This window comes from Protopterus annectens, chromosome 6.part0 (genome assembly GCF_019279795.1).
Source record: "Protopterus annectens isolate FY-2018-M chromosome 6.part0, PAN1.0, whole genome shotgun sequence".
Classification (NCBI taxonomy): domain Eukaryota; kingdom Metazoa; phylum Chordata; order Ceratodontiformes; family Protopteridae; genus Protopterus; species Protopterus annectens.
The window spans coordinates 1,548,981,774-1,548,996,284 of record NC_056737.1 but is presented as its reverse complement, the minus strand read 5'-3'; the positions used below and the strand labels follow the sequence as shown (position 1 = coordinate 1,548,996,284).

Genomic DNA, 14,511 nt, shown 5'->3' with positions numbered 1-14,511 from the left:
GGTTTTGTACTCTTACTAATTATATGCCCTAAGTTAAAATTGCCAACAGATATCCATCTGGGTGTCAGATTAATCCAAAGATTATAACTTGAAGTGCCTTCACAGCACTTTCTCACCTGTCCTAGTCTTGTCTAGTTTATCAGGCACTGGAAAAACTGGCAGAGCTCTCTTGTTTTAGGAACTTTGGTTCACTGGAAAACCTCCTAGTTTATCCTCCTTAGATGTGTTTAATATAGCCTACTGTACCTTTGATTGTGCTAATGTAGGGGGCTACAGTGGCAGCCACTAATGTATTGCCTTCACCATATTATGTGGCTTGAAGCTCTGTTCCTTTAAAGACGAGCTTTATCAGACTGTCCTGGATGGCCCTTTATCCTTTCTTAAACTGTAAAAGGAGACAAAGTTCAGAAGACTGTGAAGGCCTTTATTTACCATAGTGGATATTTTCATTCAATAGATCACAGATTCTTCACCCTTAGTAATGGGCACATGTTATCTAAGGTAAACCAAAGATTGGAGCCACGGAAGCAGACTTGTCAGAGAGGTGGAGGCCACTGAGAGAGTGATAATTCTTATCAGATACATGAGTCTTTAGCAGAGGATTATGTAGAAAGAAGAGACTTTGAGGGTATTTCTAATAAAATTATCAGAAAAGTATACGTTACTAGAAAGTTAGCTCTACTGAATCCTGGATCCAGCAGCCTGGGAGCAACAGTTTGTGCAGAGTAAACAGAAATGAAAATATACTGTGTTTTGTGTATGAAATTCTATATGGCCAAGCCAACTCCATTGTGTAGAGGGATAAAGTCCTGATTACTGTTGAGATGTCTCAAGTTTGAGTTGCTGCTTGAGGGCTTGATGGACCTGGCAAGGGAGGATAGACATCCCTGTTCTTGGGGGGAAGGTTGTGACCAGCTGCCTTACTGATGCTTTGGGCAAGCAGAGGCTTGTCTGAAGTAGGAATGCAGTGCAGCAAGTATGTGGGCACTGGCCACCCAAGCTGGTGACGATGAGCCCGTATTATGGCATGTAACAAACTTGCATGCATAGGGCTGAGGGGTATAAGTGGTCCCTGTAGTTATACCAATCCTTGCATTATCACCATGGGAAGTTTGAGGGCTTTAATAACCTCACTTGCAGGGATACCATTGAGAGTACAAGCAACCCTCATAGCTGCCTGTATGACGTCTTCCCCAGATGAGTCTTATACCTGTACAGTACTGAGTATTTCCCTTGTTTAGTCTAATGAATGGCCTTAGCATGATTGGAGAGGGATTTGATGGTCTGCAAGTATGGGGCCAAAAAGATGAAGAAAAAATGTGTAAGGCCAAGTTAAAAGTAATTAGCTTTGAAACCAACTGAGTTATAAAGCCAGCTTGCCATAGTGGTGGAGAACATGCTGGCAAAACAAATGCCATCAAAGGTCATGATCAAGTATATTTTCCCAGTCTAGTTTCTTCAGAGACATTTTACTGTGCTATAAAATGGAAATTTTTGCTACAGGAGTTTCTTAATACGTTTATTTGAAGGTGTGTACTTTTTGCACTCGGTAGGACTACTTATAGATGGTGGCTGCATAGCTGCTTTTTAGTGTTTAGGCTTTTTTGGTTGTATATGAAGATATAACTGAAAAGTTTCGTTTGAATTATAATTTTGTAAGCATGTCCAGTGTAATCCAGTTATGTGAGCCTTCTGAAATGTACTTGTGTATTTATTACTGTGTCCTTTTTAGGCTTTCAGAGTTTCCTAATGGAAGACAAGCTGAGGAAAAAGAGAATACTAAAGTAGAAGACTTGGATAGCATACATGCAGATGTTTGCAGACATGTCTTAAAGGTATTATTCTTAACTCTGAAAATGTTTGTTATAAGTTTAACTTGTTCTGTATATAAAGAAAGATACTATAGTCTTTGAGGAATTTGTGTATCTACCATCAAGGGCCCTCTGATGGATCCTGACTTATGCAGTGACATTATGCATCTGCAGCATGAGCAAACTTATCCACTGCACCTGCTGTTTCTTTTTCAGAGTTTGGATCTCTATCCTTGTTATTTTCGATAAAAGAATTTCCTTTGTTTACCTACCCTTTTATTTTCTCTGGCTGTAAAGAGGTGTCTGTTGCTGCCTTAGTGGGGCCTACGCTTCGTAAAGTTAAGGGTATCTCTCTTCCAAGGCATCTTCACTCTCCTAGGAGTCAGAGTCATTCTCATTTAGCAGATGTGTGATTCCATTCTGGAACTTCATTTCAGCTGTGAACCTGAGGTCTGGGAAAGGTGAACCCCATGGCTTCCACCTTGGGGAGTTATTCTGGAAGGTTTGTACTGCCTTTCCTAGGGTGAATCAGCTTGGTCATGGCATCAGCCAGCCTGATCAGAGGGAGTGGTCCCTGAAGTCAGTCGGTTATGGACTGGGATGCTCATGGCCAAGGCTTCATCTCTTTGGACCTCCCACCTGGAATGGTCAGCCCTGATGAAGTAGTCTTAGGATGAGTCTGTGATAGTCCACAACCCAAGATTGAAAGGTCAGGCTGTTATTTAAGCAACTGTTGCAGTTATCTAATTTTATGGGTATGGAATTTTACCTGTAGGGAATTTGGATGCCAGCACCTGGCCCAGTGTAGATTTCTTCTCCTAGTGCACTGCTTCTGACACGTCTGTATCTCACTTAGCCTCACTTTTCTGTACTCACTGAAATCCCAGTTATGTGAGCCTTCATACTGTTAGCCTCCAGAGCTGTACTCACTGAAATCACAGTTTTGTGAGCCTTCATACTGTTAGCTGCCAGAGCTGATAGATGAGGATCTGCCTTCTCAATTGGTTCTCAAGCAAGTCCTGCTAGGAAGGTCCTAAATGAAGTCTAAGACTTCCTGCACTCTTCCACTTTGTGGGATGAGATTTATATCTGAGAGGCCATATGGTGTATAGATAACCTTTTTGCTCCCTGGCCCAGATGGGTCTTGAGTATATCATCTCCTCCATGCTCATCCCTTCCATGGACTCGGATTGTTTTATGTCATCACAGAATCCTGGAAGGTACCCTAACGTCACTGCTTCATCCTAGAGGAAATATAAATAATTTTATCATTCTTCAGCAGACTGGAGTGAGACCTTGCCAGATCATTCCAAAACTGACTTCTATGTATGCTAGAGGGCATTTATTATTCTCTGAGCACATATGTCATCTTTTTCCCCAGTTGACAGACAAGATGGCCTAGGAGGAGGACTGGTTGGGCAAGTAGGTTTATTTCTGTGCCATTTTGGGGCTTAACACCTTCAGCTATACATCTTAACTGGTAATCTCAGCTTTGCTACTATTCAAGCCATCCTTGAATGTACCATCTGAAATTATCTGTACTTCTTCCTGAATACTGCCAGCCTGTTTCAGCCGTACCTCTATTTGTTGTCTATGAATGCCCTGGCCAGGACAGTGGGCACAAGCAGGTACCTGTAAGAGATGGAATGGCTGTGATTCTCCTCCTAGGGAAACAACTTTATCAAGCCCTTTATTGAAACTTCCTTTGACAGGTGTAGTTTTTTTTTGGTTCAGATGATGTAATCCCTGCTACTACATTCCTTTGTGCTAGGCATAACTTCTCCTTAGCAGACGTCTGCTTCTCATCTACTTGAGGTCTCACCCTTCATAACGAAGGAAGAGGCTCTTTATGCATCTTAAGTCCAGGATGAGAAGTGCCTTCTGTCCTTGTCTCAACTATGGCTAGACTTTCTTAAAGGCTCCACCCCCCTTTCCCCTTCGTAAGCTTCTTGGAGAGAATGGGGTTAATCCCACCTTCCCTCCCTCCCCATTCCTGGTCCTGAAGTTTCACTGGCATGACTAAGAGGGAATGAGGATGCACATTGTTCTGTTATCATTCTCTGTGCCCTCCCTTCAGTGGTGGGAGGGAGGACTTCTGATTCATTGACCCAAATGTCCTCCAGATCTTCTTTTGCCCCTAGCCTCTTAGAAGGCGAGACACCTATTTCCAGTAGTTCCTTTTTAGGTTGCCAAGTTGGGTTGTTTAACCTGAGATTCCTGGTTGGGTGAAGTCTAGTGAATCCCCTTGTGTTCACTGATGGTAGTGTTTGTCTTGGAAGGGCTTTCTGTCTTGGATCCTTGAGGATTTTGGAACTGTAGAACATTCATTCTAGGCATGACTACTTCCCTTCTTGAGCTGGCTGCCTCTGTCTTTCTGTTGGGATGCCAGTTTCTCTTTGGCATCTGTCTCTGTTTGGGTGTGGGTACGTTTAGAGCTTGGTGATCCTGAGCATCATTGTTACTGGTTCCTTCTTGTCCCTTGGGATGCTTTTGAACCCTGTTCTAGAATGGCTAAGGCTTTTTGGGAGGGCAAAAGCTAGCCTTAATATTGTCCATAATTGACTGAAGGTTGATCTTTAGTATTTCATAATTTGTGTTTTTGTTATACTCACTGCATTTCCTTAGATATTTCAGATCCACAATAACTAGTATTTAGTCTTGGTTTTGCTATACTTCACATTGGCTTTAGCTTCTGAGTCAGGTTCCCACTCCAAATCCTATTCTTTTGGATGAAATTCTAAGGAAGGTCCCTCATGGCTACCTCTGTCTTGAAACTGGTTTGAGATTAGGTCTTTGGAGGTGGGACACACCTCTGCTTGGGGGTTCCCATTCTTGCAGTTTTATGTCTAGTTTCTTTTCAGGGATATGGTTTTATTGTCTTCAGATGTTCATCGTGTTTCACTGTTGCAGTCATGACTGTAGGTTTCTCCCCTGCCGGCAGGCAGCCCTCGGTCGGCCAGAATCCCAAAGTCTGGGTCCAGCGTCGGCTGTTCAACCATGCTCCCTGACGTCAGAGCGCCAGGAGTACAAAGCTGACAGCCGACACCATCTTCTCCAGTCTTTCTTGCCGTGCGGTGATAGCAGTTCGCAAGTGCCGGTCGGCTGACTCCTGACGAATTTTACTGATATACTTCGGTCCGAAGATTTTCTTCTCCACTCAAAGCTAAGTACCCCATTGGGGAAACTTTTTTCTTGCTCCACTCCGATGTCAGAAAAAGTTAATAATTGTATTTCATGTGGGAAGCAAATACCTCATAAGGATTTTTATTCTTACTGTATTCCTTGCTTGGGCCCTGACTACGACGTAGCTAGTTGTCGGTTTTGTGCTAGATTCAATCAACGTACAATTAAGCGAAGGTACGATTTTGCTTTTCATTACTTCGGTAGGCGCTTTAACTACAAAATGTCGTCGGATACGGTCCAGGCTACCGGAGTTCACAAACGTCGCAAGGATAAAGACAGGCCTCCGAGGTCCAAATCTGATGATAGCGCACAAGCGGAGCCAGCTTCAGGTTCGGCCGTCATCAGTGAGGTGCTTTTGCAGCCCCTGTCATCGGCCATTTCAGAACCGATGGCCGAAACGGACTCTCATGAGGAGCCAACCAGGCCTTTAAATATTTTTGTTGCAGGACCTTCGGACAATGCTCCTTCGGATGGGTCCGGAACCGCTGTGCAGGTACCGGCTTCCGAAGGGGTTTTCAGGCCTACTCAGCTACTAATAAAGACAAAGGCAAAGACTCCTTCAAAATCAAAGACTTCTACACAGGCCTCTTCTGAACCAGCTCCCAAGTCACAGAAACAGTTACTCAGGATGGCGGAGGATTTACTTACTATGATTAGGGGTTCTCATCCCTCTCCAGACAAAAGGCCAAGGCAAGATGTTTCTTATGATTCCTCTGATCAGGCTTCTGTTTCCTCAGTTTCTTCTTCTGATCAGGAATATTCTTTCCCTCCTTATGAGGATTCTGATGCTGAAGAATCCAATCCTTCAGCTTCTCCCCCTGAGGATTTCTCTTTTGGGGAAATGTTGCATGAAATGAGGGAACGTTTCCACTGGGAAGGACAGGAGTATTCGGAATCCAAGAAAAGACCGAGGGAATTTCTTCTTCTTCCTCAACATAGGCCCCTGGCTATTCCTCCTGTTTTGGATATTGTGGATGATGCCTTTTCGGAGACTAACTTAACCCCGGACTCTTTTCCTCCTGCTCCTGTTAAGCCTGATAGATATTACAGGGTTCCTGATTCCCATCAGTTTTTTCTGCTGACCCTGAAACCATTTCTCAGGGTCCTAAGGGAGTTAAGGCCGCTTCTGCACAAAATCCCATTCCTACTGAAAAGGATTCTCGATCCTTAGAAAGATGGGGCAAAAAGGTGTACACTTCTGCTACTTTGTCCATTAGGGCTTTAAACTGTCAGTTTCATATGTTTAAATACCAGCAATTTCTATTGTCCATCTTAAAACAAAAGCTTACTTCCATTTCTGCCTGTGCAGATGGTAAGGAATTACATGACTTATTGCATGCCACTGAACAGGTTGGGAAGCATGGTTTACACTGTGGATTTGATGCCTTGGAGGCTTCTTGTAGGGCTGTGGCCTCTGGCACAGTCATTAGAAGGCATGCATGGCTAAAGGAACAAAATTTACCTGAACAAGTAAAGGCTAAATTATTGGATGCTCCTGTTCAGCATAATGTTTTGTTTGGATCAAAAGCCGAAGAGGTGATTAAAAAGATGGAGGATAAGGCGAAATCCATGCAAACAGTTAAAGATTTCTTATAAGTACAGCCTCCTAGATTTAGCAGGAATTGGCCTTCTAAAAATTGGTCCTTTCCCACTTCAGACAGGCCTCAGAGGGGTAGATATAGACGTTCCAGAGGGAGGCCTCAAACACAAGCTGCTTATAGACCAAGACAGTGGACTGCTTCCACCCCTAGGGGAGGAGAGGACAGGTCACAATCTCAAAGGAAACAAACTCAATGACTCCCTCTGTTGGGCTACAGGAACTTCTTACCTGGAAGCCCCTCTCGGAGGAAAACTCTCTCTTTTTTATCAAAATTGGACTCAAATAACCCAAGACAAATGGGTTTTGGATGTGGTTTTAAGAGGTTACAAATTCCATTTTCATACCTTGCCAAGGCCAAGCGGATGGCCAGACCTTCTAAAACATCAATGGACGGAGGCCTTAAACCAGGTGGAAGCTCTTTTGGCTATGAATGCCATAGAACTGGTTCCTCTTTCAGAGATGGGAAAAGGTTTTTATTCAAGGCTCTTTCTAGTCCCAAGGAAGCAAAACTCATGGAGACCCATTCTGGATCTGTCGGTCTTGAACACCTTTCTAGAGATTCCAAAATTCAAGATGCTTACTCTACAGCAGCTACTTCCAGTGCTGTCTAGAAATACATGGATGGTAACTTTGGATTTAAAGGAGGCATATTTACACATTCCCATCAGGCAGGATTGCAGAAAATACCTCAGGTTCAAAGCCGGATCGAGGCACTTTCAGTTCTCTGTGCTGCCCTTTGGATTATCTACTGCGCCCAGGGTCTTCACCAAATGCCTGGCTCCAGTAGTAGCTTACTGCAGACTCAAGGGAATTCAGATTTACCCTTATCTGGATGATTGTCTAATTCAGGCAGACAGCAAGGATGTCTTACTCCAGCATCTAGAATTTGTACAGAACCTCCTCAAGTTCCTGGGATTCTCTGTAAACATAAAAAAGTCAAATTTAACACCATCACAACAGATAACTTTTCTGTGTGCACTTCTAAACACCACAACCCAGATGGCATTTCTGACATCCGAAAAACAGTTACAGCTGGCTTCAACTTTCAGAACCTTGGCAACTTTAACTCATCTATCTGCAAGGAAATTCCTGCAGGCTTTGGGTTACATGGCCTCCTGCATCCTTCTCGTACCATATGCAAGACTACACATGAGGAAAATACAGTGGTACCTAAAAAGTGTATGGTCTCATTGCCACAGTTTAGACATACTGATCTCCGTTCTTCCTTGCCTTCAAAAGGAATTTCTTTGGTGGTCCAGGGCATGTGCTCTAAACAAAGGGAAGCCCTTCCGTCTGCCTCCTGTCTCTCAGATTCTAACCACGGATGCCTCGGATTATGCTTGAGGAGCCCATTTTCAGGGCAATTGTTTGCAGGGCCTTTGGACAAAAGATCAGAAGCACCTGCATATCAATTTAAAGGAAATGTTAGCCGTTCAGAAAGCTCTATTGGCCTTCAGGAATCTTTTACAACCAGGACAACTGTCAATACGGACAGACAACACCACAGTTATGTGGTACATAAACAAGCAAGGGGGATCTCATTCCTACCCCCTTTGCAAATTAGCCATGGATCTATGGAACACAGCTCTAGCTTGCAATCTGGATCTTCAAGCTCAGTTTCTCCCAGGAAAACAAAACTTACTGACAGACAGTCTTAGCAGAAATCTTTCGGATCCACACGAGTGGATGCTGGACACCAAAATATTCAGGATGATAACAGCAGTCTGGGGATGTCCTCACATAGACCTCTTTGCATCCCTTCTCAATCATCAACTACAGACTTTTTGCACCAGGACTTTCCACAGAGAAGCTTGGAAAGTGGACGCCCTGTCATTCAGTTGGAGGAACCTCTCGGGATATGCCTTTCCACCTCTTCCTCTTCTTCCACAGGTTTTATTGAAGATAAAACAGGACAAACCCAAGATGATAATCTTGCTGGCTCCAAATTGGCCTCGGCAGTTTTGGTATCCAACTCTAAAAAACCTATGCCTGGAGCCCCCTTGGGTTTTACCTCAGTCTCCGAACCTTCTGTCCCAACATCAGGGTCAGGTTCTGCACTCTCATGTCAGAACTCTCAGCCTGGTGGCCTGGTTAATCCAGGGCCTTTGATTTCTTCTTTACTGCCCAAGCAGGTTATGGATGTCATTTTAGAAGCCAGACATCCTAGCACTAGAAAATCTTATGCAGGAAAATGGAAAAGATTTTGTTCCTGGATGCAGGCTCAGGATTCTGATCCTCTTCTTCCTAACATTCCTTTAATTTTACTTTACTTGACAGATCTCTTACATAAGGGTCTCTCTTTCTCTTCCATTAAGATACATGCCTCTGCTATTTCTGCTCATTATAATGCAATCCTTCCAATCTTTTCCCACCAGCTCATGCGACAGTTTCTCAGAGTAGCTAAGAACTTAAGACCTCCTAGATCTCCTCCTATTCCTGCTTGGGATCTCATCTATGTTTTGGAAAAACTAACCTTGCCTCCTTTTGAGCCTGCTGCCTCTTCTGACATCAAGTTTTTATCTTGGAAGACAGCCATTCTGTTAGCCCTAACCTCTGCCAGGAGAGTTTCAGAGTTACAAGCTCTTATGGCTGTGGAACCTTATATTATTTTTCATCAAGACAGGGTATCTTTGAGGACTAATCCTACCTTCATGCCTAAGGTGGTTTCCAAAGTGGCTTTAAATCAAACTATACACTTGCCAACCTTTTTCCCCACTCCTCAAAATAAAGGGGAAAGGATCTTACATTCCTTGGATGTACACAGACAGCTATGTTTTTACCTGAACAGAACCAAGGACATCAGAAAATCAGAACAATTGTTTGTTTCTTATGCTTCAAGTTCCCAAGGTAAAGCTATTTCAAAACAGACCATTTCTAAATGGATTGCTCATGGAATCAGATTTTGTTATTCTCACCATGGAAAGCAAATCCCAGGGAGTATACGGACTCATTCCACCAGAGCTGCTGCCACTTCTGCAGCCTTCCTCAGGGGAGTTCCTACCAAGGACATTTTGGAAGCTGCAACTTGGAGTTCAGTGCATACATTTTCTAAGCACTACAATCTTCCTCTCTACTCTAAGTCTAGGGCAGGCTTTGCCTCTGCAGTCTTGCAGGGCCTTTTAGCCGCCCCTTCCTCTTTATGACCACCTCCCTTTCTTTCAGCTTTGGGATTCTACCCTACAGTCATGACTGCAACAGTGAAACACGATGAACATAGTACAGTTGTGTACACCTACCATAAATGTAGATGTTCGAGTGTCTTCACTGTTGCACTCGAACATCTACATTTATGGTAGATGTACACAACTGTACTTTCTTTTGAGGACTTTGAATGGGGGACTTGACGCACTCTTGCCCTTAGCTGACTCTGGTCCTTTTTCTTCCTGACATCATACTTGCCTCCCAGGTCCCCATCAGCTTTCATTAAAATCCTGTTGTTTGCGTCATGAACTGCTGGGAACTTCTGTTCAAGTAGCTGCATTTTTTCTTGTGGGCAGAACAGTACCATTCTCTCCCTAAGGCTGCTTGTTGGGAGCATATAAGATTTTATTAATGAGCCCATTCAGAAAGGGTGCAGGATGGAGAGACGGCCCTGGCTAGACTGGCAGTCCCATTGTTGATGGTTGCTGTCTGTCTCCCTGGAGAACCTCTCTTTTTTATTGTGGATCTGCTTTATTTTTGTCTCAAACAAATACAGTTTGTGCAGTTGCATGCATGTTGCACTTTCCTCCTTCAGTGGTGATTGGCCTAGGTAGTGTTTATAAGTGTTTAATCTAATGTCTTTTCCATCTGTTCCTCAGCAGAAGGGTCCTCAGATTAGATTTCACCCACTCTAGACTTTAAATCCAAAGCACAGATGACTGCTCTTAGCTAAAATCCCATCCTGCCCCTGAGATTACCTCAGATCTCATTTGTTGCTCGTTTGAACAGATGTGGTCTGCTTAGGCTTGCCTTAGCTAAGTACTTGTCTTTTTTCATGTATTTTGGTATTTTCTATCTAGTGTTGCTAGGATTTAGTTGGTTTGTCTTCCCCCTACCTTTTTGCTAAGTAGTTTTTATCTACAAAGTTTGAAGTTCTCTCTCACACATTTAGCACTTGCTCTTTCTCTCTTACCTCTAGCAGTGTCATTTAAGATCTTGAAGTTTTAGTGGTTGGAGAGTAGTTACTCTAATTTGTAGTATGATTATTTAGATGTGTGTTGTGCTTTGTTTTTCCCCTCCCTTTAGCTAGTGTTTGTGGTGGCTGGGAATTTCCCTTTTTCACTATGGCCGGTAAGCCATCAGGATTTAAAAGGTGTGTAGCCTTTATCCACAAGTTACCAAAATTCTGATTCACACACTGTGTGTATTACCTTGGAGCTTCCCACCTGGATGAACAGTGCTCCATCAGTACTGCTTTTGGTACTGGCGTGATCAGAGAGAGAATAAATAAATTTTTTTGAAGTGAATTCTTTCTGACTCTGCAAGAGACTTGTCCCAGGCTCATGCCCCTATGTCTCATTATCAAGAAGTCTTCTGACAGCATAAGGGGGAGAAAGGTGCTAATAGTATGAGGGAGAAACTGAAAAAATCCAGGAAACCTAGTGGGGTCAGATTCCGGAGTCTGCCTGGAGCAGCTACTTCTCCATCTGGGATGATTTCTGGCTCCCCCTCAGCTTTGACACTTGAGGCCACCAAGAGAGCACTCTCTGTCTGATGAGCAGACTTTTCCTCACTTGGCTCCATCCATCCCCATCAGATCCTGTTGGGTGCTGATCCTTCACAGGCCCCGTCAAGCCTTGAGATAGTTCATCTTCAAGAGTCTCACTCTACTTCTCACTCCTCACTGGAACATTCCATCATGAGGTTACGTGGAAGAGTGAGCATAAGAGAAGGCAGGTTGATTGCCCTCAGGAGTCACTAACTGAAGGCACTGACTTTGAAGGGGAAGGATATCCCAGACGTCTTTCAGAGAGACCCTCGAATGTTTGAGACATAAAGGTGATTGGTCCTTTGTATCTCCCTCCCAGGAGAAGTCAGTGTTCCTTGAGGCCTTCATCTCTGACCCAGCTACTACTTGGGTTGTTACTCCTGCTGATGAGATAGTTTACATTATCTCAAAGTGGGCATAGAGCCAATTATTGCTGAACCAGTTCCCTGAAAGCCAGGCAAGTTCTTAGTGTCACCCAAAGACCATCTGCATTGGAGTAAATATCCCACTATCGATTCCATGGAGGTGGTGGTAGCAACCAAAAAGATGCTTGCCAAAGAAAGCTCTTCTGTCCATTCCCCCATCGAGAGTCCAGGGCATTGGACAGATTTGTGAAGCAGGTGTAAGCTTCAGCAACTTTCAAAGTGAGGGCATTGAACTACATGGCACATGACTCAATTTAAGAGGGAGACTCTCCAAATCTCACTCTCTCTCTCCAGGTCCATCTCTGAAGAGAACAAGAAGAAGTCAGACCTACAGCTAGTCACCCTCCAGTCCTTTTTCAGTGTGTTGATGCACCTGATTTCTAGCAAGACCAAGGGCATTTTGAGAGCTGCAGGCACTGGCATAATAATAAGGAAACATACATGTGCTTGTGTGACTTTGCAGAGCACTACAAGATGTCCTTTGTCAGTGTCCCTCATGATGGCACAACACTCTTTGGGGCTAAAGCCATATGAGTTTGTTCTCTACCCCACCAGAGTCTTTCTCTAAAAACCAGAAGGGAGGCCCCCTCAGGGTTCAGGGTTTCTGGCCCCTTCATCAAAAGTCAGACCGCATTAATATAAAGGAGATGAGGGCTCTGCTTCTGGCTGTTCAGGCTTTTCATTCCCTGTTTTATCACAGGCCTCATAAAATTGTCACTGACAATACCACAGTGATGTATGTCAGCAAGCAGGATGGCACAAGGTCCTATATTCTTTGCAGACTAGCTATTCAGGTCTGGAATCTAGCTGACAAGTATCAAGTGACCCTTCAGACAGTTTACATTCCCACAGAGCACAACCCAGTGGCAGATTGAGCAGGTCATTCATACAAGCTCATGAATGGATGCTTGACAGAGATGTGTTCTTGGACATTGTCCATTGGTGGGTATTCCTCAGGGAGATCTTTTTGCCTCCACTCTGAACAGACAACTTCCTCTAATCTGTTCCACAGTCCCAAGTCCTCTGGCTTGGAATGTGGGCACCCTGTCTTTTCCTTGGAAGGGGGTGTTTCTGTATGCCTTCCCTCCTTTTCCTCTCTTACCACAAGTCTTGCAAAAGATCAGGCAGGACTCTTCCAAAGTCGTGCTAGTGATTTCCTTTTGGTCCAGACAGCATTGTTTCCCCCTTCTCTCTCACTTGGTCAGGGGTAGTCACCACAAGTTACCTCACTGGGTGGATCTTTTCACACAAGGCAAAGGGTTTGTTATCCATCCTTACTTGTCCACTCTTCAACTGACACTGTGGGAGATAAGGTTTTGATCCCTTTCAGCTATGACTTTTCTGAGGATGCACTTCAGGTTTTGCAGGAGGCCAGGAAAATGCATCTGTCCAAATGAAAAAAAAAATTCTGTCTGGTGCCTCTTTCGCCATCAGGATCTGTGGAAGTTCCTTTGGTTTTCTCATCTGTGTGATTTGCTCCATGCTGGGTTAGCATATTCTTCAGTTAAAGCTGACCTGTCAGCAACGTCTGCTCGTCTTCGTTTACATCCTCCTTTGGCCTGTAGATTTGTTGTCAAGCAGGTATTTAATGGTGTCCTTTATAACAGACCCCCCAAGAAGAATATTCCACTTTCTTGGGAACTCACTTTTGTTCTTAAAAAATCGACTTAGGCTGCTTTTGAGCCTGCTTTTTCAGCTTCCTTACATTGTTGTTGGAACACTGTTCTCGTTTTGGCTTACTTCAGCCAAGAGACTCTTGAACTTCAGACTCTCATACAAATCCCTCCTTTTCTAGTTTTCCACAGAGACAGGGTGTTTCTTAGCTCAAATTCTTCTTTTATGTCCAAGTTGGTTAATGAGGTTTCCCTTAATCAGTCTGTTTGTCTGTCTTATTTTCCCTTCTCTGAAGTCTGCCAGTGAGAAGGTCCTTCACACCTTAGATTTGCATAGATAGTTCAGATATTCAGCAAATCTGAGCAGCGTTTTGTTTCCTTTCATCCCAGGTCTGTATGTTTGTTTCTAAGCAAGCAGTCTCTACCTGGATTTCAAAGGCCATTTCTTTTCATTATTCTTTTCGTTGAAAATGTATTTCCTCATCAGTAAAGGGTCATTCTGCCAGGGCTTTTTCCTCCTTTGGTGCTTTTTTCAAGAGGTCGAATACCATTTCCATCACTGAGGCTGCTGCTTGGTCCTCTGATCATGCTTTCACTACGAATTACAAGTTGGATGTTATTTCCAGGGCCAAGGCTAACTTTGCTAGGGCTGTTTTGTATGAATTTCTGGAAGGCTCTTCTGTGCCGTCCTCCTCCAAGGCTTCCTCTTGAGCTTTTGTACTCTCCCTTAGGTAAAGAGTATTGCAACAGTGATCTAGAAGGGCATAGTGCAGTTGTATCACATCTTTCCATAACAGCAGATGTTCTCCTTTTCACTGTTTCAGTATTTGCTTCCTCCCTCCTGCCCCCTCTGCGCTAGCCTTGTTCTTTCCTGCCCTCCAGGTTGAGGGTCTGTTCTACTTTTCTTCTGGATGCACATGGTTTTCCTTGTTCCTAGGGACATTCTCTTCTTCCTGAGGCTTTTCCAGTTCTGAATGTGTGTTTGTATATCACCTTTATGCCCTATGCCTTGCATGGGAATTATACGTGTGAAGTGTGACACCTATAAGTACTAAAGACTCTTTAGTATACTGGCCGGACGTTAAGCTATCCTTGGCAGGCGATCCCTTAGGTATAGAATACTGCAGCAGTGAAGAGAAGGACATCTACTGTTATGGTAAGATTTTATACAACTGCACATTCTTTCCTG

The 14,511-nt window shown here is 43.8% G+C and overlaps 1 protein-coding gene across 4 annotated transcripts in view; it reads left to right on the top strand.

The window, feature by feature from the left end:
- Positions 1 to 14,511, top strand: part of CEP70 (centrosomal protein 70) — a 2,129,610-nt gene that overhangs the window by 1,466,642 nt on the left and 648,457 nt on the right. For all 4 annotated transcript variants that reach the window (XM_044075003.1, XM_044074999.1, XM_044075002.1 and 1 more), the window contains one exon: positions 1,733 to 1,835. In XM_044075003.1, coding sequence (XP_043930938.1) covers positions 1,733 to 1,835 — 103 coding nt within the window. The remainder of the gene's footprint in view (positions 1 to 1,732; positions 1,836 to 14,511) is intronic.